The sequence below is a fragment of the Oryctolagus cuniculus genome, chromosome 9 (assembly GCF_051225735.1).
Source record: "Oryctolagus cuniculus isolate XC-2025 breed Fujian yellow rabbit chromosome 9, ASM5122573v1, whole genome shotgun sequence".
In the NCBI taxonomy this organism is placed as follows: domain Eukaryota; kingdom Metazoa; phylum Chordata; class Mammalia; order Lagomorpha; family Leporidae; genus Oryctolagus; species Oryctolagus cuniculus.
The window spans coordinates 131,559,890-131,587,420 of NC_142875.1; the positions used below are offsets into that span (position 1 = coordinate 131,559,890).

At 52.0% G+C, this 27,531-nt stretch overlaps 1 protein-coding gene across 4 annotated transcripts in view; it reads right to left on the minus strand.

Annotated features, from left to right (window-relative positions):
• The window catches only part of SLC2A13 (solute carrier family 2 member 13), a 341,591-nt gene that overhangs the window by 11,081 nt on the left and 302,979 nt on the right, over window positions 1-27,531 (minus strand). The window contains exon 8 of one of the 4 annotated variants that reach the window (XM_089304024.1): window positions 4,828-4,894. The exons of the other annotated variants lie outside the window; for them this stretch is intronic. Coding sequence (XP_089160150.1) covers window positions 4,855-4,894 — 40 coding nt within the window. The 3' untranslated portion in view covers window positions 4,828-4,854. Of the gene's footprint in view, window positions 1-4,827; window positions 4,895-27,531 lie in introns of those variants that run through there. 4 annotated transcript variants of the gene reach the window in all.

Below are 27,531 nucleotides of genomic sequence, written 5' to 3' on the forward strand. Positions count from 1 at the left end.
TGGTTCACCAGGCCCTCTCCTTTGCCTCTGAGTAGAACACTGCACCAGAAATGCCCAGCCAGTGACCCTGCATCTCCACCGCCCACCACCGAGACCATCTGGAACGAGGACCATCTCGGAACAAGGAAGGCGGCAGGCGTCTAGCACAGGATCAACCACAAGTTCAAGTCTCAGCTTCACTCCCACTGACAGCTTCTTGCTCAGTGGCTCAGAGTAGCTGGGACCTCATCACCCACAGGGGCGACACAGATGTGACCACGGCCTGGCCAGCTCCCACATGCTGGGCACTTGGGGAGTGAACCCATGACCAGGCAGAAAGGAAAAACACAGGCAGGCAGGTTCCCGAGGGAGGGATGCCTGTAAATACGTAAAATTCACTGAAACTTATTTCCGCTCTGATCCCAGTTCTCTGCGTAGCATCCTGTGTGCAAGGCGCAGATGCCACCTGCGTGGTCACCTCTACTGGTTTCAGGGCGGCCTTGGGGCGCTGGCCCAGCCAAGTCACACCCGCAGGCAACACACGAGCAGCGCACCACCACGTCCCACTTCCGCGAGGCACCAGGCTTCCCTTGCAGACACGACTGCCACCACCTTCTCCTGGCTCCCCGGGTACACTCCCGGCACAGCCGACCTCAGCCACACCTCCCCGTGCAAAGCCAGATGCGACCCCCGCCCGGGGGCCACCGTGGGGGCTGCCAACGTGCGTCTCCGGAGGCATTGCTAACCACCTCCTTGCACCAGCAGGCTGGGCCGGAGGCTGCTGCAAGCAGGGAAGCCACAGCGCCCCCTGGTGGCGCACCTGGACAGCGCGGCTCTGGATCGGCTCCGTCTGCCTCTCAGTGGGCAGCGAGACCCTCGCCACAGTCCACCCTAAGTGAAACACTCTCAGCTCCCTACACAAGCGCTGAGCTTTCTGTATCACCCCTTTAGTCACCAGGATGAGATTATTTAGCCATGTCACATGACATATGGGAGAGGGAGAAAGACACAAACTATTGGCAAAGCAAACCTCCAAGCTTTACCTATCCAGCTATGGCACATCATCCCTGTCCTCAAGGTGCCTACTGTAGTGTCTTGAGTTTTGGAGATGGCTGGTGAGGCTTACTATGGTCTGGGGGAGGCACCTGTCACCCCCTCCACCCTGCTTCGGGCCACAGCGCTTGTGTAGGGAGCTGAGAGTGTTTTACTTAGCAGACGGAGCCGCCCTGTCCAGGTGCGCCACCAGGGGGCGCTGTGGCTTCCCTGCTTGCAGTAGCCTCCAGCCCAGCCTGCTGGTGCAAGGAGATGGCCAGGCCGTCACCCACAACACATGGCGTCCCTAGGGGCTGACACCCCCTCTTCTGTATGGGATTGGTGACACACTCGGGGTGGCTTTTCTCATAGCTCCCTGTACAGCTTTATCATGACCCTTCCAGGAGCCGAGAACTCAAACATGAACCTGTTCTCTCAACACGGACAGCAGTGACGAAGCTCAGTCCACGGCCCTGACTCCTCCCAGCCCCCCAACGGGCTGGCAGGTGCTCAGGAGGCTGCGGTGGAAGGTGGTACAGCTCTTCCTTTTGGAATCATCCTGTTCAGAACACGCCTCCTTCCGGTTCCCATCAGGAACCAGCACCACGAGGGACTCTGGGTGGCGGGAGGAAACCAGACCGAAGCAGGCAGAGGCAGGGAGACATCCAAGGGGAATCAGACTGGGACAACACGGCCACTCAGGCCCGAGGGGCTCTCCAGCCACGAGAAACCACGTGGGTTTCATTCGATGAGGGCGCCCAGTGTGGAATCCCGGCTTCTGCAGCACAGGGGACACGGCTACCACAGTCCCCATTGTACAGATCATGCAAGCCAGGGCCTGGGAGGCTCAACAACTCGCCCAGAGCTCAGCGCCCTGCCTGGGGACCATGCAGCCGGGGGCGGCAGGCGGGCACAGAGCTCCAGTGTGGGGGGCCAGGAGACGGGGGCCGGCTCGAGCACATCCTCCCACTTTCCAGTTCTCCCAAAGGCCCTGGGTCCGAGCCCCTGGCCAGCTGGCTTTCCTGGGCCCGGAGGTTTTCCAAATGCTCTCCTCCCTCTTTATCAAGGCTTTTACCCACATCCGGACGCTCGGCGAGGTGGTGCTGCGGGCCCCTGCTCTGCAGTCAGCCATCTGCTCTGAGGGTCTACGCGACGCCCAAGGGCTGGCAGGACATTCAGGCTTGTCTGTCACATAGAGGAGCAGAGAACTGAGCGCAGTGAGCTCAGGAGAGCCTTTTCTGGGTGACCACTGATTGAATGGTAAGATGCTAATACTTGGCCGTTGCTGCGGCTCACTAGGCTAATCCTCCGCCTGCAGCGCCGGCACAGCGGGTTCTAGTCCCAGTCGGGGCGCCGGATTCTGTCCCGGTTGCCCCTCTTCCAGGTCAGCTCTCTGCTGTGGCCAGGGAGTGCAGTGGAGGATGGCCCAGGTCCTTGGGCCCTGCACCCCATGGGAGACCAGGAGAAGCACCTGGCTCCTGCCATCGGATCAGTGCGGTGCGCCGGCCGCAGTGTGCCAGCCGCGGCGGCCATTGGAGGGTGAACCAACGGCAAAGGAAGACCTTTCTCTCTGTCTCCCTCTCTCACTGTCCACTCTGCCTGTCAAAAAAAAAAAAAAAAAAAGATGCTAATACTTGCATAACAACCACTGAGGGGCTGAAAACTGCATTTCAAAGCTAAATAACACAACAGTCAGTGGAACGAATGACGCAGGTCATCGCAGGTGGCACAGGATGAGAGCCGCACCTTGCCTGCCGTGACGGGGCGCTGGGCTGACACCTTCCCTTCCCGGACGAGCCTTCTCCACCTGGAAGGGCTCCCACTCGCGCCCGAGGTCTCTCTCTCCCTGGCTTATCTGGAGACTTCTAAGACCCTTGGCAAGATGGGAACTCCCAGGAGGACCCCAGACCTGTCACCTTGCTTTCCTTGCCCAGGCACCCCAGGCAAGCAGTTAGCATGCTGCACACAGCCCAAACGCTGGATGCACGCATGTCAAGTACAACAACAGAAAATGTGGATCACTTCCCACTCAGTTCCCACTAAGCCGGTCTTTGGCTCCCGGACACCAATTTCTCCCCTGCATTGCAAGTACCAGAGAGGACAGAGGTGCATCTCCTGTCCACAGGCCTTCGATCCTGCGAAATCTAGGTCTGCTGCATTGAAATAGTGACTCCCAGTGGCCGTATGAGGACAGACGCGGTTCTTCGGAACTGGGAGATCCGTGCGGATCGTCCCAAGAGTTGAGAATTCCAGGCTACACCAGGGCTCTGATTTTATCTCTTTCTGCAGCAAGTCAGCCCCTGGGACCCCGCCTGCTCTGTCCGCAGCTGCAGGGAACTGAACGCAAGCTGGTTTACGGCTGTGGGCAGGCTTGATGCAAACGGACATGCACTGAGGTTGGGGGCCTCTGCAGCCCGGTCTACAGCTGCCTTCCAGCACGGGTGAGTTCCTGACCGCTTCATGAAGCCGCGGCCCCAAGAGAAACGCCCTTGATGGGACTGACGGAGCCTGCTGGGAGCCTCAGCACACACCACCCCATGTGTCCCTGTCGATGCAGTTGAGTTTTGCTGTAATTCAAGACAGGAGCAGCAGCATTCCGATGTTGCACAGGCGACGAATCCGTTTTAGTGCAGCGACTTCCCGAGGGTGACATGGCTGGTCTGCAACCCTCCTCTCCGCGCAAGCTCCCACCAGCTCAGGCGCACACGGAACCTCTCTTTCCAGAGATGTCTTGCTTTCTAGGGAATCCGAGTGGAAAAAGAGGCAGGCATGGGCACTCCTAACTCCCCTCCAACGAAGCTTTCTCCCAATGCCAGCAGCCACAGCGGTCTCCAACAGAGTGGAAAACACGCGTGGAAGTGGGCAGCCCCCGGGCAGCGCTGTGCCTCAGTGTGCTGTGCCTCTGGCTCCGTGTAAGCCCTGACTAGCAGGAGCCGGCGCCCCCGGGAACACACTGCGTGAGCACAGCCGTGCAGGCTGTTGAGAGGACCTGCTCGGGACCACGGCGTGCATGACGGCCACGGACGCGGTCACGGCAGGAAGCAATGAGAAAAGCACACAGCTCCAGAAGCTGCTCTGGGATGCAACGGCAGAAGGGGCGTCTCGGCCGCTCTCTTACAAGGAAGCCGTGCCACCAGGCGCCGATGTAAGTGCTCCATGAACAACGAGGAGACGGAAAGCCGTTCTCGTGCAACTATGCCCTGCAAAGCAGTCCCCGGGACCTGGCCTGCAGTCTCTGGAGGACACACCCGCTCCACAGCTCAAGTGCCGTCCCGGCAGCTGCCCTTCTTCTCACTTCCGGATTTCTACGCACACTCCTGCAACCCCTCACCGCTGCTCTGCCGTGAAACTAAGCCGCCAGCAGGATGAGACCTGAGTCCTCCCCAACCAAAGACGGCTTCCCCCACCCCCCATGTGGACGGATGACTCATCTCCCAGGTCCATCAACATCCACCCCACCCTCCCTTCTCATCGGATCCTGGCCCTGGAGCATGATGAGCCAGGGCACACGATGGGCACGTGGCAGTCCCCACCTACCCCCCCCCCATTCTGTGGTTTCCCGCTTGGGAGTGGGGGGGCTTCTCCAGCCCCCGCAGCACCTGGTTCCCAGGTGCAGTCCAGTCGCGTGCACGGTGGGGCTCAATAAATATTTGCTCAGTGAATGACAACTTTTTGCCATTTGCCAAGTGGGACAGAGAATCACTGCCTCATGGTTCTAGGGTTTCCAAAGGATTTGAATTAGTGATGTGTTTTTGTACCCCACTCTTGGCAGGACTCTTATTTTGTTAGTTCAGAGCAAATCATTGAACATTACGTACATTTGACGTTCAAGTTATCATCCTTTCAATACACGTATCGTCTCACTGAAGACATCTGTTGTATTCTAGGTATAAGAATAAAAATCAGGATAGGTGAATTTAAATATTAATTCTTTGTATCATGTAAAAAGAATTTACTGTAAGTGCCAATTAAAATTATTAGATACATAGCGAGAAAAGAAACTGGTGGGTGAGAGGAGGAGTTTGTGGATTTCCCAGCACACACACAGGCTCCTGAGCACTCAACACAGAGGAGCCATCAGTGCACACCAGCGGTGGGTGGGCTTCCAGGGGTCCCGCCACATGCTGCAGGCTGTCTGAGCACCGCCTCCTGTGTCTGTACTGTGGGGAGCAACCCGGACTGGACTGAGTTACTGGAATTAAGACTTATTCTATGCATCTGCTCTCCCACAATATGGCGCTGGGAGAGAAGAAAACAGCTTCTACACAGCTGCCTCCAGTTCAACCAATAAACTGTAGGACTTGCTCCTGATTGGAGGAGAGCAGCGTACTCGGCGTGTGGGCAGCCGAGTTGGGATTGGCGGAGGAGGACTATAAAGGAGGAGAGAGACGGCATGCACCGGGAACATCTAAGGGGAACATCTGAAGGAACACCTGTGCAGCCCCCGAGAGAGCCGGCCGGCGGTGTGCCGCTCCCCTGCGGAAGTGGGGAAAGTGGCCAGGGGGAACCGCCCTTCCACGGAGGTGGAAGGGACAGTAGCCAACCCGGGAAGAACCAGAAGCAAACCCGGGGAGGGCCGAGCAGAGGAAAGAACAGCGCAGGGTCTTGTGTCGTTCCTCCACGAAGAGGGGGAGCGACATAATGGTGCCGTGACTCGGATAGGAAACCCAGGACGGATAGGAAACCCTCGGATAGCAAACTTAGGAGGGAAGAAACGGGAAGAACTGGGAAAATACCGGAGAGAGAGACTAGCAAACAGCCTAGGGAAAAGCCGGACGAAAAAGGTGCCGGAAGAAGCTATTGAAAGCCTAGGCATAGACTCGGATACGGACTACGGGGGGAAGCTGGGAGAAATCTCTAAGGTCGAAAGCGAAAGTGAAAGCTAGAACAAACAGACTCCGATGCGGACTGTGGGGAGAGGCCAGGAGAAATGAGGGAGGAATATTGTTGGAGGAAAGCTTGAGGAAACATACCGGGTAGAGAAAAATGTTAGGGAAATTGAAGCCGCGGGGGGCAGGCCAAGGCGGACACGAAAGCCACTTTGGGATTCTCAAGTTAGCCCGGGAATAGGGGGCGAAAAGTTGAAACCAGAAGCGGAAACGTAAGCCAGATTGGGATCCGTCTGATTAGCCCGGGGAGCAAAGGACGGGAAGCCAAATCGTGGGGCAGAGACGTGAGCTGGGTTGAATTCGCCAGGTTAGCCCGGGGAACTTAGATTGAATGCTAGTGGCGGAGACGTAAGCTACGCTGTGTGACTCGCGGAGGCTGCCGTGCGCAGAGAGAGCGTGCGGGGCACAAGTAGATAGGGAACGCGGGGCTAGTGCGAGACCGCGGAGTGTGCGCGCAAAGCCGAGCCGCGCAGATAAGAGAAGCGGGTTGAAGCGGCTTAGCCGGAAAGCCGCCGAGAAGCAGCCTCGGGGCGGGCGCCGGGAAGCCGCGGGGATAAGAGAAACAGAAGTTTAGAAGTAAAATGAGAGCGGGAAGCCGCGGGGATAAGAGAAACAGAAGTTTAGAAGTAAAATGAGAGAAATAGGAATGTTGGCAGACAGAAGTAAAATGGGAGAAATAGGAATGCCCGGAGATAGAGAAATAGAGAAATAGAAAGGCCTCCCCACAGTACTGCAATGAGAAGGCCTGGATTCGGTCTGCCTGATTAAGGCGGTAAGCACCAGCAGGCGGCTCGACCAGAGTATGAGCCGCAGGTCACCGAACACAGGCACGCATCAGCGCCTAAAAACCTCCTCACAACATGGCCAAGAGAGGACCCGGATTCGGTTTGCCTGATTGATAGGACTTGTAAGAACCTGTGGCAACTCTAGCAAGTAGAGCAGAGTGTGTGCCACGGGACACCGAAGACAGGCGCGTATCAACGCCAAAAAATAAAAAGAAAGGGGGATCTGTGGGGAGCAACCCGGACTGGACTGAGTTACTGGAATTAAGACTTATTCTATGCATCTGCTCTCCCACAATATGGCGCTGGGAGAGAAGAAAACAGCTTCTACACAGCTGCCTCCAGTTCAACCAATAAACTGTAGGACTTGCTCCTGATTGGAGGAGAGCAGTGTACTCGGCGTGTGGGTAGCAGAGTTGGGATTGGCGGAGGAGGACTATAAAGGAGGAGAGAGACGGCATGCACCAGGAACATCTAAGGGGAACATCTAAGGGGAACACCTGTGCAGCCTCCGAGAGAGCCGGCCGGCGGTGTGCCGCTCCCCTGCGGAAGTGGGGAATGTGGCAGGGGGAACCGCCCTTCCACGGAGGTGGAAGGGACAGTAGCCAACCCGGGAAGAACCAGCAGCAAACCCGGGGAGGGCCGAGCAGAGGAAAGAACAGCGCAGGGTCTTGTGTCGTTCCTCCACGAAGAGGGGGAGCGACATGTACAGCGCCTGGGGGATCAGAGCAACACTCTGAGCACCTGAATGAGCTGCAGGAAACCCTGGACTGTGGGCATCCGATAAACACAAGGGCAGGAACTCTGCAGTGTTCAGCCTGTCTTGCATTCTCGATGAGTCCGCACTCTATGGGGACCAGGAAACCATGGTCATGAATGACGCCAAGAAATGAGACCGAGGTCTTAGGAAATAAAGAAAAAATTGACAGAAATCAACAAACAACAGATGCTGGCGAGGATGTGGGGAAAAAGGGACACTAACCCACTGTTGGTGGGAATGCAAACTGGTAAAGCCACTATGGAAGTCAGTCTGGAGATTCCTCAGAAACCTGAATATAACCCTACCATTCAACCCAGCCATCCCACTCCTTGGAATTTACCCAAAGGAAATTAAACTGGTAAACAAAAGAGCTGTCTGCACATTAATGTTTATTGCAGCTCAATTCCCAATAGCTAAGACCTGGAACCAACCCAAATGCCCATCAACAGTAGACTGGATAAAGAAATTATGGGACATGTACTCTATAGAATACTATACAGCAGTCAAAAACAATGAAATCCGGTCATTTGCAACAAAATGGAGGAATCTGGAAAACATCATGCTGAATGAAATAAGCCAGTCCTAGAGGGACAAATATCATATGTTCTCCCTGATCAGTGACAACTGAGCACCTAAAAGGAAACCTGCAGAAGTGAAATGGACAGTCAGCCCTTGTCCTGACTGTTGAAGAACAGCTTATTATTTTATTCCTTTTACTACTTTCTTTTTCTACTTAATACCATTGATTGAACCCTTTACTTAACACAAAATTATTCTTAGGTGTTTAAATCCAATTTAAAATTGATCCCTATGGAAAATAAGAGTGGGAATAAGAGAAGGAGATGTACCATTCGGCACACATTCCCACGGACTTACCCCTAAGGGTAAAGCTAAAAACTTGCATGAGACTCCAAATCTCATGAAGTTGGCAGGTATGAATGCCATCTTACTAGTTAAAGTGATCAGTTTAAGTTCATAACTGATCCTAAAGATAGGATTAAGTGTCAAAGGGATCACATAAATAAGACCAAGTGTCTGCTGATAATAATTGATAGAATTAAACAGGAGACAATGATCCAACATGGGAAGCAGGACACACAGCAGACTCACAGAATGACAAATGCCCTGAACAGCACTCTGGCCTCAACCTTTAAGGCATTTCAATCTGGCTAAAAAGTCCATGAGAGCATTTCAGACATAGAAAGCCAAGACACTGTGGCAAACAAAATGTTCTACATGAAAGATCTCTGTGATTGAGATCCTGGTGCAAAGAAGAGGCCATCAAAGAAGGAGGTACCTTTCCCTGAAGGGAAGAGAGAACTTCCACTTTGCCTATGGCCTTGTCTAAATACGGCTGGAGTTTGTGAACTCAAGAGACTTCCATAGCCTTGGCAGCTCATGACAAGAGCCTTGGGTGATCACTGACATCATAAATAAGAGTGTTAATTGTTAAATCAACAAAGGGAGTCACTGTGCACTTGCTCCCCATGTAGGACCTCTGTCCTTAATGTATTGTACTATGCGACTTAAAGGTATAACTAGTAATCAAGCAGTACTTTATACTTTGTGTGTCTGTGTGGGTGCAAACTGTTGAACTCTTTACTTGGTATATACTAAGTTGATCTTCTGTATATAAAGATAATTGAAATTGAATCTCAATGAAGAATGGGATGGGAGAGGGAGTAGGAGGTGGGATGCTCTGGGTGTGAGGGGGCGGGTACGGGGGGGAAGTACTGCTATAATCTAAAAGTTGTGGCCAGCACCACGGCTCACTAGGCTAATCCTCTGCCTGCAGCGCCGGCACACCGGGTTCTAGTCCCGGTCGGGGCGCTGGATTCTGTCCTGGTTGCTCCTCTTCCAGGCCAGCCCTCTGCTGTGGCCAGGGAGTGCAGTGGAGGATGGCCCAAGTGCTTGGGCCCTGCACCCCATGGGAGACCAGGAGAAGCACCTGGCTCCTAGCTTCTGATAGGCGCAGCGCCGGCTGTGGCGGCCATTTGGGGAGTGAACCAACAGAAGGAAGACCTTTGTCTCTGTCTGTCTGTCTGTCTCTCTCTCTCATCTAACTCTGCCTGTCAAAAAAAATATATAAAGTTGTACTTACTAAATTTATATTTATTAAATAAAAGCTTTCTATAAAAAAAGAAAAAATTGTAGGGAAAGCACAACACACAAGGCTTGCTATGCATCTACTACCTTTTTCCCACAGAGACCTTTTATTTAATGAGTAAAAATTTCCTGAGTACAATTTGAGGAATATAGTTATGCTTCCCTCCATACCCGCCCTCCCACCCCACTCTCACCCCAGCTCCTCTTCCCTCTCCCACTCCCAGTCCCATTCTCCATTAAGATTCAGTTTCAATTAACTTTCTACAAAGACCAATTTTATATTAAGTAAAGATTTCAACAATTTGCGCATACACACACACACAAACTGTTTGAGAACAAGTTTTATAGTTAACTTTCATAGTACAATTCTGAGGACAGAGGTCTGCATGGGGAGTTAGTGCACAGTGACGCCTGTTGTTGATTTAACAATTAACACTGTTATGTATGATGTCAGCAGTCACTTGAGGTTCTTGCCATGAGCTGCCAAGGCTGTGGAAGCCTTTTGGGTCCACAAACTCCGTCAGTATTTAGACAGGCCCTAAGCAAAGTGGAAGTTCTCTCCTCCCTTCAGATAGAAGTACCTCCTTCTTTGATGGCCCCTTCTCTCCACTGGGGTCTCACTTACAGAGATCCTTCATGTAGAACATTTTGTTTGCCACAGTGTCTTGGGTTTCCATGCCTGAAATATGCATTTACTATTAAGAGCAGGTCAGCCTCTGGGTAGAAGTTCTCTCAGAAGGCTCTTTGGCGCTGCAAACTGACATCCCAAAGTTCCATCCTGGATGGTGGTGCCAATGTGTCTGGAATGCATGGGGAAAGCACCAAATTCAGGGGCTTAGGGATTGGCGGGTCCATGTGACTGCTCTGACCCCAAGACCAAAAACCCAGAGTCATGAGAGCTTCATGTGAGAGACCTCAGTGAGCGCATCATCCTTTGTGCTCACCTTCCTCAGACTCCCCTAAACCTCCTGCCTGGAGCAGGTGCAGACTGTTGTCCCTGCAGGACTGCACCACTCAAGCTGAGGTCTTCCCGCAGTGACCTACGCCAAGCTGCTTCTCGGTCCACACGCCCTTGTTCTCAGCCTAGTGCTTGCAACAGCTGGAGCATTTTTCCAAGAACTGAATCAGAGCTGTAGTTACATCTTTTGTAAATGATTAGCAAGAATAAAATTGAAGCCTATAGTCAACGTACTCTACCACCTCTGTGTTAAGCTACACTTCGTGTATCAGGAGTGACTCAGTCTGGTCAGAAGCACAGGAAGTACAGTGGACTGGGGTTCACGGCCAGCGTGACAGCACTGGGCTTGCACTGGGGCTGGGTCCCATGCTGCCTCCCTGTAACAGCCTTCGCCGAGCACCTGTCCCACCTCACGGCTGGTGCCTTCGCTCAGGAGTGCTCAGCACGCAAATACGTGACTATGCCAGCTACAGTGATCACGGTTACTACTCAGAAAACGCATGCACCCACGGGCCCTGAGGGGTTCAGAAACGCCTGTTTTTCTTTGCGACGTTCCCGCGTGGGAACCGCGCGCTTCCTCAAGCACATGCAGTCCGTCGTCAGGATTTCGAGGACGTGATTTTCCTCCGTCAGCTTGCTCGCTTATCCCACGCACAGTGTCTCTGCTCGTCTTTTCATGCCATTGTGACGTGCTTCCTCGGCTTCCTCGTTAGTCCTTGCCGAGACTTGTTTTTTCCTTCGGGCACTCGTGAATACACTCATTTCTCTCCAGTGGTGGAAGCACTGTCTTTTGGACTGTTATGAAAGATCTTAACGTGAAAATGAACACACGGCGAGGCAGGACACCAGAGAATGTATTAGTGACCCATGATGGCGCGTGAGTGGAATTACTTGGGAAACGCAGTTCATATTCCACGTTGTCTGAAAATGACAAACAAATCCACCAGTCTATGACCACGTGTGCCGGTCATAGACTGGTGTGTGCTAGCCATGGCTGCACAAAGCCCGGAGGGGCCTGATCGCTGGCTGACACGTGGGGCAAGTTTTACTGGCGCACATTCACTAATGCATCGCTGGCTGACACGTGGGACAAGTTTTACTGGCGCGCATTCACTAATGCATCGCTGGCTGACGCGTGGGACAAGTTTTACTGGCGCGCATTCACTAATGCATCGCTGGCTGACGCGTGGGACAAGTTTTACTGGCGCGCATTCACTAATGCATCACTGGCTGACGCGTGGGACAAGTTTTACTGGCACGCATTCATGGTGCCGTCAGACGCAACACAGGAACCTGGCCTCGTACAAGAGGACACTCATCTATGGATCCCAGGAACCATCACATAATGATAAACTACGCACTGGTAATGGGGACACTTCAAAAAGCTCATGGAAAGGAAATATAATGATAAAAGCATGTATGGATTCCACTTCCAGGAGACCTACAGAGGTCCCCACGGCCCGGACGTGGCTCTGTGTAGGGCCCAAGCACTGGACTTGCAGGAGACCTACAGAGGTCCCCACGGGCCGGACGTGGCTCTGTGTAGGGCCCAAGCACTGGACTTGCAGGAGACCTACAGAGGTCCCCACGGCCCGGACGTGGCTCTGTGTAGGGCCCAAGCACTGGACTTGCAGGAGACCTACAGAGGTCCCCACGGTCCGGACGTGGCTCTCTGTAGGGCCCAAGCACTGGGAGCCATCCAGAACACTACATTTTCAGGAGGCACGACTAACAGAATGCTGAGTTCGGTCAGAAGCTTGCTCCACGAGCCAAGCTGCCCTGCACCTGGGATTCCCACACTCCCACTCCAGCCGCACATCCACGTGGATCCGCCCTGCTGACACCATGAAATAAACACGGGCACTTCAGAGTCCCTGGAGGGGTGGAAGTTTGGCCTCGCGTCAGAGACAACAGCAGGGACATCTGTGTCCCCTACCAGAGCGCCTGCATTCAAACGCCGCACTGCAGCTCCAGAGCCCAGCTTCCTCCATGCAGACCGTGCGATGTGGTGGCGATAGCTCAAGTTACCGCGTCCCTACCACCCACCCAGGAGCCCCAGATTAACTCCATCTGCTTCCCTGGCCCAACGCCAGCTGGTGCAGGCATCTGGGGAATGAACCAGCAGATGGGGAGTCCTCTTAATTAAAAAAAAAAATTAAAGTTTCTGGAAAAAATGATCTGTTAAATAAATCTGCCTTGGTGTAAAATGTTTGAATTTCATTATGCATTATTGTAACATGCGGAGGGATGAAAAGAGTTTTGAAATCTATGCTGTTCTTTCACAATACACATTGTCCAGCAACTATTTTTCTTTAAAAAGATTTATTTTTTTCAAAGACAGAGTTACAGAGAGAAGAAGAAACAGAGACAGGGAAGTCTTCCATCTACTCGTTTGCTCCCTAAATGTTCACAATGCCTGGAGCTGGGCCAATTCGGAGCCAGGAGTTTCTTCTGGGTTTCCCACGTAGGACTACGGCCATGCTCCACTGCTTTCCCAAGCGCATTAGCAGGGGGCTGGATAGGAAGTGGAGCTGGCTCTGCAGGCCGGGGCTTTAACTCACTACACCACAGCGCAGCCCTTCCATGAACTTTTTGAAGACCCCCTGAATTGTGGCTTGTTCCCTTAGAGTTCTTTCCTCACACATAATTAAAAACCTAATTTTTGCAAGTATGTGAAAATAAAATTGTTCATGCATTCATTCATAAACTATCACACACACGGAATTACAGACTTTCTACATACACTCGAAGAACAGCCGTAAAGAATCACTGCTTCACCCTGAAGCAGGCTGAGAACTGAGAACCACGCCGTCATCAGATGCCGGAAACTGGGCTTCCCCCCACCGGCCCTGGAGGTAGTGGCCAGCAGGAATTCAGCGTCACCCATGCTCTTGTTTTTCTGCACAAGGATACGGTCTGCACTTTCATTTCTCAAAAATGATACTGCTTGCCTGTGCCTACTTTAAATATGTTTTTAATTTATTTTTTTGACAGAGATACACAGTGAGAGACAGAGAGAGAAAGGTCTCTGTCCGTTGGTTCACCACCCCCCCCAAAAAAATGGCTGCTACAGCCGGTGCTGCGCCGATCTGAAGCCAGGAGCCAGGTGCTTCTCCTGGTCTCCCATGGGGTGCAGGGCCCAAGCACTTGGGCTATCCTCCACTGCACTCCCTGGCCACAGCAGAGAGCTGGACTGGAAGAGGGGCAACTGGGACTAGAACTCAGCGCCCATATGGGATGCCGGTGCTGTAGGTGGAGGATTAGCCAAGTGAGCCACGGCGCCGGCCCCTCCTGTGCCTACTTTTGAAATTGTAATAATGGAGCACTACAGGCTTTCTTATTTTTTTAAATTTATTTAGTTACTTATTGTAAAGGCAAAATAAGAGAGAATAAGAGAGAGGGAAAGAAATCCTCCCAAATCCCCACCCTCTTTCAAAAGATCACATCCATGGTGGTGTTCCTCGTTCCTCAAACCCAACACCTGCGCTCTCGGCAGGTGCACGGCCGCTGCCCTGTGCTTCACTCACTTCTCTGCGGCGCCCAGTTCCGTGCGTATTCAGGGACCTGCACCGGGAGCTGCTCATTTTATCTGCAAGTTTCTCTGTGGAGTGAGCTGCGGCCTGCACCGAGGTGGATCCTTCCAGACAGGATTGGTGTCTGCGGTGTCTGCTGGTGCCGGGCACCCAGCGGGGCTGCAGCTCCTGAGCCGGGGTGCAGGGGATGCCGCGCCGGACGCCGGGCAGGCACAGGCAGCGTGAGAGGATTCAGCATGAGGGCTGACTTCCGGTGTTGAATTCTTCCGGTAGGGCACTTTCCACGGCGTCTGTGTCTGCACGGGGAATTCAGTCTCCTTGTGGTCCTTTTACGCTGCGGGGCTAAGGCAACGTATGCCCAACTGCTGGATCAACTCGCTGAAGCTGAGATCGCCTGAAGAACTGTTGTAGCGACTTTGGCCGGCCTCGTTCTATCTACAACAGGCCATGAGGATCGTTCCGGGGGCAACGTCCTCCACGTTCCAAGGCCAGGAAACGGCTCTGAGCACCACCGACAGGTCATCTGCAGCAACGAACCTCAATGCACCACCTCTGTGCAGAGCGCCTGGTCTCCCAGCAGCACCCACGGCACCGCAGGCGCCCAGAATCTGTCCGTGAGCGCCCTGGACTATGCCTGCCAGTGCAGGGATCCACGTGTGCGCCATCCCTTCACAGAGGCGCTGTTGTCTGTCCGCAAAGAACAAGAGCACCACGCTCGGGCATTTCTCTGGACTCTGCCCTTGCAAAGGCCTCTGTGTGCGCGGCTGCCCAACGAAAGCTGCGTACTAGTCTCTTACTCATTTGCTCGTGTACCAGCGCGGTTCCTAGGCCCAGCAAAGTGCCCACGGAAGAACTAAGGAAGGGAGAGGGGTGTGCCCTCTCTCTCCCTTACGGAGCATTGAAACATTGTTTTTCCCTTTATAACAGTTACAGAGATAGAATTCACTCACCGTGAGATGCACCCTTTGCAGTACACAGTTCAGTGATTTTTTTTAAAAAAGGTACATTCACAGTTGTGTAACCATCACCACTGCCTAACTGTGGAGCACTCTCATCGCACCACCCAGAAACCCCAAACCTAGGGCATTCCCTCGCCAAGGCCTCTTCCTGGCCCCCGGCAACCATGAATCTACTTCCCATTTCTGTGGATTTTTCCTCTTCTGGACGCTTCATAGAAAGGGAATTCTATAAAGTGGCCATTTTGTGACTTGCTTCTTGATACCACGTCTTCAAGATCATGCATGGCAATTCTGGTATTTTGCTCGCATGAAGACATCCTCGTCTTAGCGACTGAACGCTGGCTCCTGGGATGGGAGCAGGAGTAAGGTTCAAGACTTTTGGGCCAGGGCTGGCGCTATGGCCCAGCAGGTTAAAGCCCTGGTCTGCAGTGCCGGCATCCCATATGGGTACACGTTCGAGTCCCGGCTGCTCCACTTCCGATCCAGCTCTCTGCTGTGACCTGGGACAGCTGTAGAAGATGGTCCAGGTACTTGGACCCCTGCATCCGCATGGGAGACCCGGAAGAAGGTCCTGGCTCCTGGCTTCAGATCAGCCCAGCTCCAGTCGTTGTGGCCATTTGTGGAGTGAACCAGTGGATGGAAGACCTTGTTCTCTGTCTCTGCCTCTCTGTAACTTTTGCCTTTCAAATAAGCAAATAAATCTTTTTTTTTTTTTCTAAAGACTTCTGGGCCATTCTCCTAAAAGGCAGCTACTTGTTCCATTCCCATGGCCTGCACAAGGTCTTGGTGCTGCTAATGGGACTGACGCTGTGTGGAAAGTACTCAGCCCTAGGAACTGTGGGAGAAAGGAGGAAACCCAGGTCCCTGACCGTCACGCGGAGGACAGCCAGTGTCCCGCTCAGCATTCCGTGACTCAGCAACTTTGCTCGCAGCTGCTGAGCTGTGTGCTCCCCACACAGGAGCCATGCAGCACCACTGACTACTATTCGCTGCCCACTGTCTGCACTGATGGCGCTGCATGTGCGAGCTCCCCTCTGGCTGCTTCCTCACACCACATTCCTGGAGGTCAGGCTGCTGGTTACAGGGTGTGCACACGACGGAGCCTGCGGGCACGCAAAGCCCCCGTCTCGTTAGACAGACGGTCTGCTCTACTCTCAACAGGGCACACAGTGCTGTTGGCTTTTTTTAATGATTTATTTATTTACTTGAAAGGCAGAGTTAGAGAGAGGTAGAGCCAGAGAGGGAGAAAGAGGTCTTCCATCCACTAGTTCACTCCCCATGACCGCAACGGCCAGAGCTGCACCGATCCGAAGCTAGGAGCCAGGAGCTTCTTCTGGGTCTCCTACGTGGGCACAGGGGCCAAAGGACTTGGGCCATCTTCTACTGCTTCCCAGGCCACAGCAGAGAGCTGGATTGGAAGTGGAGTAGCTGGGACTCAAATCAGCACCGATATGGGATGCCAGCACTGCAGATAGGGGCTTTGCCTGCTACACCACAGTGCTGGCTCCAACTGTTGGCTTGTTTTTAAAAACTTATACCACTGTAACCAATAAAGTGCCATCTGATAACCTACTTAGGTTAAATCCTTCAGTGAAAATCACTCATTTTATTCTTGCTAAAAATAATGATACTACAAAACAACATATATCATTTTGAGTGATTTTTAAAAATTAGTTTATTTATTTGAAAGGCAGAGGAATGGAGAGAGATCTTCCATCCCCTGGTCTACTCCCACTGAAGCCAGGAGCCTGGACCTCAATTGGGGTCGCTCACATGGGTGTCAGGAGCCCACGTGCTTGCCTATCACTGCCGCCTCCCAGGTGTGCATCAGCAGGAAGCTGGAGTCGGAAGTGGAGCTGGGACCTGAACCAGGCCCTGCACTGTGGGATGTGGCCACCCCAAGCAGTCTCAACCTCAGTACCAGTTGCCCATCCTCCCTGAGTGCCTTAAAGCATGGGAAGAATGCTAAGACTGTATTATGTCTGAAATGCAATAATCTTTAACTACATTAAAATACTAACTAACATTTTCAGTATACACTGAACTTATTTTGGAATTCTGATGTGCATTTCCTGAGCTATAATTATGATGCTATTTTCTTGTTTCAGCTAAACATTTCCCTCATTGATACTGTTTATAATTTGTTACATAGCAAGACATGACTCCCCAGACAGAAGCTTTTGGGGTATCAGATGAAGACCAGTAAGAAAGGCAAGCCGGGTCTCCAGGTAACTGGTGGGGCGCAACGCTCACGGCGTACCTGTCCTGCACAGCCTGGGCACTGTGCCTCTTCCAACTCTCAAGGAGCGCTTCCCTCCCATTTTGTGCAGCATCCCAGAAACACCGGCATGGGCTGGGGTGGAGGGCAGACCGATGGGACAGGTCCCCTCCCTCCCAGCCTTTCCCCGAGTTTCCAGGGTGCTTCCCACTTCTCTGAGTATGAAAGTATCTATCTCGCACTCCACTGCTCCTACCAAATGGAGCGCAGAACACCCCGCCAGAATCACACTCAGGGCTGTGAAAGACAGGTGCTTACTGCTGCCGACTGAACAAAGTCCCCATCTCGGCAGCCTCCCCCGGCCCTGGCTCTGGGGCAGGTGCTACCTCACCGACAATCACTGGCCCGCTCTTCCGTCCTGAACGTCGGTACAAAAGGTGCACTCTGACAGGTGCCCGCCCGGAGTCCTCCGAAACCACAGTGAGGATGAGCTTCATCTCCCCGAGTTCCGGCAGAGGACCCGCAACACGGGAAACAAGTATGAGCGCTTACGCCAACCTGCCCCGGGTTCAGCCACCAACAGGGTCGAAAAGAGCAGAAACATCAAGGCTACAAGGCAGTCTGTGCGGCTCAACCTGATTCACAAAGCCAAAAATCCAGCCAGGGAAAGGCAGGGGGCACGTTCTGTGAGGGAGCAGGCAGATACGCTGCGGCTCAGGTCTGCAATGGGGCAGGGGTGGTCGTATCAGGAAGAACCTTGGGGACGCCTCAGGCTCAGGGTGCCAGAGAGACTCCCGTGGGTGACATGGTCCCCTGCAGCCTGTCAGAATCCTCAGGGGAAGACCGCGCCCCAACGATGCTCAGAGCTGACAGATGCACCCTGCACACCCAAGACGGGTGCCCGCCGTTCCCGCAGATCCTGGCCAGACAGACTTGTGTGCAGCGTTTGCTGGGGTGTTTAGAAGGACTTATCCCAACCTTCTGGGAGCGTGCCAACTTGTACCTGTGTATCGGCGTATGGGTATTATACATGCATAGACAGATGTCCCTGAGAACTTATAGCCACAGGCCGAGTATCCAGCAGACTGTAGTTTAGAAACCTCCGACTAGAAGAGTTAAAATTGAAACGAAGCCTGTTGCAAGACAATGCAGCCCTTTGAGAAGGCAACACAACCACAGTGCTTTATCCAGGTTAACACCATTGGAAAAGAGCCCCTGCTACACATCCTTCCAAGGCATTCTTGGGACACCGCACGGACGGACCTCATGTCTCCCTACACAAAGCAGAGGGGATGGGGTAATCACTCTATACGTCCTTTACTCCAGCCCTGGGCACTGGACACAGCAAATGCAAAGAACTCTCTGAAAGGACAAGCTCTCACCCACAAGAATGCATGGGTACAGCCTTGTTGAAATGAACCCGGGTGACATTTACACAGAAGAGAGGAGAAAATAGTGTACTGTTAGCAACAGGCGGCGGGTGACAGTGATGAACAGCAGCACCATGACATGAACCAGGAAATAGCCTTAAACTGCCCCGCTAACCTGCAACTCTGACCCAAGCACAGAAAACCAGTGAGCTGGATGGAGGACTGGGCAAATCCTCACAACCCGGCACACAGACAGACATGAAAAATGTGAACGAGCGCTCAGACACAGGGAGTGCAGAATGTGTTGGTCAAGAGACATCACGGGGCCGGCCTCATGGTACCGCTGCTGAAGCAGCCATCTGAGATGCCGGCATCCCATGTGGGCGTCGGTTCCAGTCCTGGATGCTCTGCTTCCAATCCAGCTCCCTGCTGAGGCACAGGGGACAGCAGCAGAAGACAGCCCAAGTGCCTGAGCCTCTGGCACCCACGTGGGAGACTAGAATGGAGTTTCAGGCTACTGGCTTCGTCCCGGCCCAACCCCAGCCATTGCACATTTGGGGAGTGAACAGCAGATGGAAGATCCCCCTCTCTCTCTCTCTCCTACTCTCTCTTTCTCTTCCTGCCTTTAAAATAAACCAATAATTTTTTTATTTTGTAATTTAACATTATTTTTTAAATATTTATTTGAAAGGCAGAGTTATAGAAAGGCAGAGGCAGAGAGAGAGAGAGGTCAGTCTTCCATCCACTGGTTCACTCCCCAAATGGCTGCAATGCCCGGAGTTGGGCCAATCCAAAGCCAGGAGACAGGAACCTGTTTTGGGTCTCCCATGTAGGTGCATGGGCCCAAGGGCTTGGGCCATCCTCTACTGCTTTCCCAGGTCATTGCAGAGAGCTGGATCGGAAGTGGAGCAGCCGGGACTAGAACTGGCACCCATATGGGATGCCAGCACTGCAGACGATGGCTTTACCCACTATGCCACAGTGCTGGCCCCTAAATAAATTTTTTTAAAAATGATACATTTCACTGAAATTTCAGTAGCGAACTGGTGACCGGGAGTAACATCTGACGACAAACAGCTGAGAATTTTCTATAAGTGATGGAAAACAAGAGACTTTGTATTTATAAAGGACAATGATACCTGAAGATGTATAAAATGGATCCATATGGAGGAACAGCATCATCAAACCACAGAAGAAGGGGCCAGAGAAAAGCACTAGAGCCACCGAAGAGAGCAGGTGCTACTCAGACAGGAAGGGCTGCCAGCCTGGCCACCCGTTCCCAAGATACCAGACGGGGTCTCCAAAGTCAGGGGAGGAAGAGCTGCAAACCAGGTTTCTTTGCCCAGGACACGATCATTTAAGAGTCGTGGAAAAGAAGTTCAATTTCAGAAAGCACCAGGAATGTTCTCACAGACGCGGCTGCACGACGCAGCACAGGGAGAAGTCATGGATGCGGTCAGCAAACACGGCGGAGACAGAGACCCGTTTCGCGGACACCATGAACAACCTGGCACACACGAGGGAGCACGCAAACCAGCTGGCACCTGAGAGCACAGTGGCTTAGAAGGTGGGAGAAACACACACGGTGGCTGCGTGGGAGACACAGGCCGCCAAGACGTTCATGAAGAAGCAGGTGTCACGGGCACACAGCAGCCCAAGGATGCAAGATGAATTATAATCAAATGTTCATTTCATCAGAAAAACAGGGTAGCTCTAATCTTGCAAACACCTGGGAATACACGTCAAGCTCTACGAAGGAATACTGCCCAGTTTCAAAGAGAACGTGACACAATCGTTAGAGTCACCATGACAGAGGTGAGCACTCTCAGAAAGTGTTGGATTAATTATGGCAATAATCACAGCCTGTCAAAGCCAATCTCTTTCTTATTCTCTGGCTATGCTCATCAAACAAACAGCTTTGGTTCTCCCCAATTCCTCGGCTTGCAGCTTATCCTGCCCCTTCTGCTAACGTGCGTGGGGCGCAGGGACTCAGCTTGGGTTGTGGCTAAGCCGTGTGTTGAAGACAACCGAGGGTGAGAAACCCAAAGGAGGAAACCGAGGCGGAGTGAGGAGAGACAGGACATCAGGGCCGGGTGTCTGCTGTCTGGTCGGGTGCTCAGGGCCGGCTCCTCTCCAAGGTGGCCGCTGGCAGGGCTGGCAGACAAAGGAAACACCCACGCACACACGGAGGCGGAGCCCTCTGTCAGGCTGCAGGACCGGGGGAGGCTGGCTCCGTGTGTCCCCCGGCAGGGAGCGAGGGCAGTGTCCGCCTGGGTGATCGGCACACAGATGGTGGCCAGGCTCTGGGGGATGCAGTTGCAACCCTGGGTGCCCCGGGTCCCAGGCGGTTGTGCGGGGCTCAGCAGGGGACACGGGGCTCGTGCAGGCTGTCCCAGGAGGATGGGACTCCCAGTGGGTTGTGGAGGGGGGTAGCCAGCGTAAACAAAGCGACCCCCAGAGGGTCACGATCAGGACTGTCCGCGAGGGCGTAACGTCAGTCCGTCATCCTCCAGGCCTGGGTCTCCTCCCCTCTTCCCTACTGAATGCTCTGCCCGTGTGTGTTCAGAGACAGGGCCCCAGGCATCCCGAAGCATCACGCAGTGCAGTGCAGAACAAGCTCAAAGATTTGGAAAGAAGTTGTAAAAACTGCTAAGAACTCTCTTACAACAAAAACCCCCTTCTCCTTAAAGGACGGGCTCTTTCCAAAGGTGAAGCGGAGCTGGGAGAGGCCCCTCCCGGCACAGCGAGTCACCCAGGAGCTGGGATCTGAGAAGACCGAGTGGGAGCTTCCTCAGAGGCCTGGGGAGAAGGCTGCCTTCTGCTGTGGCTTGCGGCCTCCACAAAGCCGCCTTGCACAGGCATCCACAACAGGACAAGGAAGCCGCGGGGAGTCCTCGGGCACGCTCCCTAGCAGGGCAGCCCCCAGCAGCCAGAGAGCCTTCTCTCAGCTACTGACTGCACTTAGCCTGACAGAACCCTGCCTGCACAGTACTTAAACTGCAAAGCCACTTTGTATGCGAATGCACCCACGTTTCACAAGGGCTTCTGAGACCCCAACTGCAAGAACTAAAAACTAAGAAAAAGACAGGGGCTGAGTTTGCAGTCCTGAGCAGATGCCTGTGATGTTGCCTGGCCCCTCTAAAGGCAAAAGTCTCACCAAAGCTCCCAGCCGGCTGGACTAAGGAAGGGAGGCCCTGAGAATCGAACTCCGCTCCTGCAGAGCCGGGGTTTTCCAGCAGCGACCCCTGCCTGACCCCGGGGGCTGACCGGTCTGTGTTCTCCACTCATCCTGTCCCGTGAGCGTCAGTTATAACCTCCCCTGTGCTCCAGTCAGAAGATTTGCATCTGACCCCGTGTGTTATTCCTATGAACTGCTTGAGGGATCCATAGGAAGGCTAGATACAATGTAATCTAAGGTGCAGCACAAACACAGAAACACAACTCCACTGTAGCTCCAAGACATAACTTCCAGGAAGCTTCCTTATGGTTAACCTAATCCAGGAAGGGCCCGGCGCCGTGGCTCACTTGGTTAATCCTCCGCCTGTGGCACCGGCATCCCATGTGGGCGCTGGGTTCTAGTCCAGATTGCTCCTCTTCCACTCCAGCTCTCCTGTGGCCCAGGAAGGCAGTGGAGGATGGCCGAAGAGCTTGGGCCCTGCACCCTTGTGGGAGGCCAGGAGAAGCACCTGGCTCCTGGCTTCGGATCGGCACAGTGCCGGCCACTGAGGCCATTTGGGGGGTGAACCAACGGAAGGAAGACCTTTCTCTCTCCCTCTCTCATTGTCTATAACTCTACCTGTCAAATCAATTAAAAAAAAAACGAATCTAGGAAAAGATCTTAGGATGCTTTTGATAGCACACAACAAGTTACCATGTTTCTGTATTTGAGAATTCCCCCAAATGCTTAAATGACACCATGAAAACAAACAAGAGATGTGTGACAGCAACACACGGCAATGCCATGTGGAGTCACATCCTCCCTGCACTCTCAGAAGGACACAGCCCTCCTGCCAGCCATAAAGTCCCGACCCCTTCGGATAAGGTGGACAGCCCAAGGCACAGTGAGGGCATGGCACAACAGGGGCCAGCCTGCTTGGTACAGGAATGAACCTTTCATTTCTGCCCATTCCACCCACCCCGTGCAGAGTAAGTCTTCCCAGGTCTATGTGCAGCCCACCTGCCACCCAGGCCTGCAGGAGTCCCCTATTTAAATTCCCCAAATAAACTCTTTCAGTCTTAGATGGAGCTTCTCGGTTCACATGCTGGCCTCAGGATGCCTGTCTGGTTTGGGGAGTGGGGCACATGACACGATCTGTCCTCTCCTAGGCTTGGACAGTGAAGACTTCAAGAAGTTCATGGAGAATGTGTATTTTGTGTTGGCTTCATTTGCCCGATATAGTGTGTCTGAAATCCCACCACATTAGTGGACATACCAGTAGTTCACTGTGTGTATTGCAAGGTGGAGTTTAATTACAAGAGGTATCAAAATATGTTCATTTATTCCCCTACTGAAGTAACACATGGGATGTTTTCACTTCTGCTGACCACAAATCATGCTGCTATGGGACCACAGTGTACAGATCTTTGTTGTACACATTTTACTTCACTTCACTAAGTACGTACGAGTGGAATTACTAGGTTGTATGGAAAATGTACAGTGACCTTAAGAGGCTTGCAAACTGACTTCCCAAGTGTTTGTACCACTTGCATCCCACAAGCATGGTGCCCCGCGAGGCCACCAACACTCAGTAGGGTCAGGCTTTTCCATTTGGGCCATTCAGCAGGCACGCTGCAGCATATCACCACGACTTTTCTTACTATTGGTTTAAAAAGACTTATCTACGCATTTGAAAGGTAGATACAGAGAGAGAGAAGGAGACAGCTCTATCTATCTTCCATTGGCTGCTGCATTACCCAAATGGTTACAATGGCCGAGACTGGGCCAGGCCTTTGCCAGGAGCTTTTTCGGGGTCTCCCACTTGAGTACAGGGGCCCAAGCATCTGGGTCATTTTCTGCTTCTTACCCAGGCCATGAGCAGTGAGCTGGATTGGAAGTGGAGCAGCCAGGAGTCAAACCCATATGGGAGGCTGGTACTCCAAGAGGAGGCTCGACCTTCTATTCCACAGGCCAACTGACCACCATGATTTTTATTTGTATTTCTCTGAAGACCAGTGATGCTGAACACCTTTTTATATGCTTACTTGCTATCTCTTCATTATTTTTTAGGAAGTGCCTGTTCAATATTTTTGGTCTTTTTTGTTATTGGGCGGGCAGTTGCCTCACCTATTATTAAATTACATGAAAATTTTTTTTTTTTTTTTTTTGACAGGCAGAGTGGACAGTGAGAGAGAAACAGAGAGAAAGGTCTTCCTTTGCCGTTGGTTCACCCTCCAATGGCCGCCGCGGCTGGCACACTGAGGCCGGCGCACCGCGCTGATCCAATGGCAGGAGCCAGGTGCTTCTCCTGGTCTCCCATGGGGTGCAGGGCCCAAGCACTTGGGCCATCCTCCACTGCACTCCCTGGCCACAGCAGAGAGCTGGCCTGGAAGAGGGGCAACCAGGATAGAATCCGGCGCCCCGACCGGGACTAGAACCCGGTGTGCTGGCGCCGCAAGGCGGAGGATTAGCCTAGTGAGCCGCAGCACCGGCTACATGAATTCTTTAATCGGGGCCAGCACTGTGGCATAGTGGGCTAAGCCTCTGCCTGTGGTGCCAACATCCCATATGGGCGCCAGTTTCTGTCCTGACTGCTCCTCTTCCAATTCAGCTCTATGCTAATAGTGTGGGAAAGCAGTGGAAGCTGACCCAAGTCTTTGGGCTCCTGTGCCTGCTTGAGATTCGTGGAGTAAGTGCTTGGCTCCTGGCTTCAGATTGGCTCAGCTCCGGCCACTGTGGCCGTTTGGGGAGTGAACCAGCAGATGGAAGACCTTTCTGTCCCTCCCTCTCTCTGTCTGTAACTCTACCTCTCAAGTCAATAAATCTTAAAAAAAGAGACTTATTTAATCATGAAGTCCTTTGTCAAGTATACATATTACAAATACGTAGTTGTAGTCCATGGTTTGGACCTCCCTTCTCTTCAGAGTATCTTACAAAGAGTAGAAGATTCTCAATATTGCTGAACTTAAGACTCCAAATTTCTTTTTATTGTTGGTGATTTTCATTTCCTGTTTAAAAACTGTCTATAACGAAATCATGAAGATGTTCTCCCATGTTTCCTTTTAGATGTTTGTTTTTTACATTTAGGTCTAAGATCTATTTGAGTCTTTATTGTTGTTGTTTAGGAAGTGAGATAAAGAATATGGTCCCTCCTCCCAGCCCTGAGGCTCCACATCATTCCCAGGTGGTGTTATCACCGTTTCCTGACAAGTACATCCTTTCCCCACTTAACTACCTTGGCATCTTTGTGAAACACCAACCGGCCATACAAGGATGGGTTCATTTATGGACACGGTTGCATTTTTATATATTATCTACAACAAGGGAAGCAGGCATACCAAGTGGCATCATAACTACTGTGCCACAGTACCCGGACCTTGTAGTTCATTTCCTACTTTCAAAACAGGAAGCTTGGGTCACTGATTTTAGATCTTATTTATTTCTAACATAATTATTTTAAATTAAAAATATGTCCCTACACATCACTTTGGGTGCACCCTAACATTTTTTTCACAAGTTCTAATTTTATTTTCACTGACTTTCAAATATCTTCCAATGTGTCCTGTGATTTCCTCTTTATAGCATGGGTTACTTAGTGATATACTGTTTAACACACACACCTGGGAATTACTGTGAAAACTTTTTTTTCCAGACCTCTAAGGAGTTACAAGAGGAATATCATATATCAAAGAATTTTATGTGTTTACACTGTGACCTTTTACTATTACAAAGGGTCACTCTTTACCTTTATTACCACTCCTTACTGTATAGACTTTGCTAATATTAACAAATTTACTCCAACTCTCACATGATTAGCACTTTCACAACATACTTGTTTCCATTCCTTTACTTCTAATTTGTGTCTTTGTATTTAAATATTTTTTCTAGACAGCAGGTAGCTGCATTTTGATTTTTTATATCCTTGGACAATCTCTGCCTTTTATTTGGAGATTATAGGCCATTTATATTTAATGTAACTTCTGAAGATAGCTGGTTAACATAAACCATCCTTTTTTGATGTTTATCTCATTTGATTTTCGTTAGTCTGTTTGGGCTGCCATAACTGCTTTAAAAATTGTTTATTTATTTGATGGGGCCAGCGCTGTGGCACAGAGGCTAAGCCTCCTCCTGTGGTGCCAGCATTCCATATGGGTGCCAGTTCGTGTCCTGGCTGATCCTCTTCTGATCTAGCTCCCTGTTAATGGCCTGGGAAATCAGTGGAAGACAGCCCAAGTCCTTGGGCCCCTGCACCCACATGGGAACCCTGGAAGAGGCTTCAGGATCCTGGCTTCAGATCAGCCCACTTCCAGTGGCTGTGTTCATCTGGGGAGCGAACCAGCAGATAGAAGACCTCTGTGTCTCCAACTGTCTGTAGCTCTGCCTTTCGATAAATAAAAAATCTTAAAAAATTATTTATTTGAAAGGCAGAATTACACAGAAAGAAGGACACACACACACACACACACACACACAGAGGTTGAGGATAGAGGTATATTCCACCCACTGATTCACTCCACAAATGGCCTTGGTGGTCAGGGCTGGGTCAGGCCAAAGTCAGAAGTCTGAAACTCCATCTGGGTCTCCCATGTGGATGGCAGGGGCCCAGGCATTTCGGCTGTGATTTGCTGCTTTCCCAGGTGCATTAGCAGTGAGCTGGACTGGAAACAGAGCAGCTGGGACTTGAACGGGACTCACACGGGACGCTGGAGTCACAGGCAGTGGCTTAACTGCTGTGCCCCAGCACAGCCCCCTCAATGGTTTATAAACAACAGACGCTCATTTCTCAGGGTCCTGGACGTTGTCAAGGCTGAGATCAGGCACGCTGTGCTCTTCCATCGGGTGCGTGCCCAGCTCTTTTCCCTGTGCCCCTAGGATGCAGAAGACGTGAAGGCTCTCCACAGGCTGTTTTACGGGGACACCTGCTCCACTCACGCGGAAGCTCTCGTACCTCCTCTTCCCCAGATCCCCTACTGTGGGGCTCGCTGTCAACATGAACTGGGGTAGGAAAGGAGAGAACACTCACTCTGAAGATTATTGTGTGACTGAGTCATGTGAGCACAGACACACAAGCACACACAAAAACATCTGCATTCTGGTTTGTCTCTAATATATGCTTCTAAGCTATCTTTTAAAATGGTTTAGTCATTTATCTAGTTCAGCATTCATTTTGTTATAACAAAAGAAACCTTTAAAAGGTTTCTTTACTTGCCTGAAAGCCAGCGTTACATAGAGAGAGAGAGGGACAGAGAGAGATCGTCATCTGGTGGTTCATTCCCCAGATGACTGCAATGGCCAGGGCTGGGCCAGGTGAAGCCAGGAGCTGCATCTGCACCTCCAATGTAGGTACAGAGGTCCAAGCACTTGGGCCATCCTGGGCTGATTTCCCAGACACATTAGCAGGGGGCTGGATCGGAATTGGAGAACCTGAGACTTGAACAGGCACCTCTAGGGGATGCTGGCATTGCAGGCGGTGGCTTTATCCACAATGCCACAGTGTCAGGCTCCCGTTTTTGTTTATTATGCATATCTTCCAAAGCAGAGAGGAGAGTGTGATTAACGCGCTGTCCCCACAATCAACCTCAGCAACTACACACACAGCCAATCTCGCGTCATTGAAATCCCTTCTCTCCCCTCGCTCCTGCTCTGTTCCCAGACAAATCCCACAGGTCCTGTTAACTTCCCTTCCAGGACTTTGGTTTGTGTCTCTGCAGGGACTCCAATTAGGCCTCCCTCAGCACCAGTCAGCCACTCCCCGTGCAGATATCACCGGCTGTCTTTTTAAGAGGTT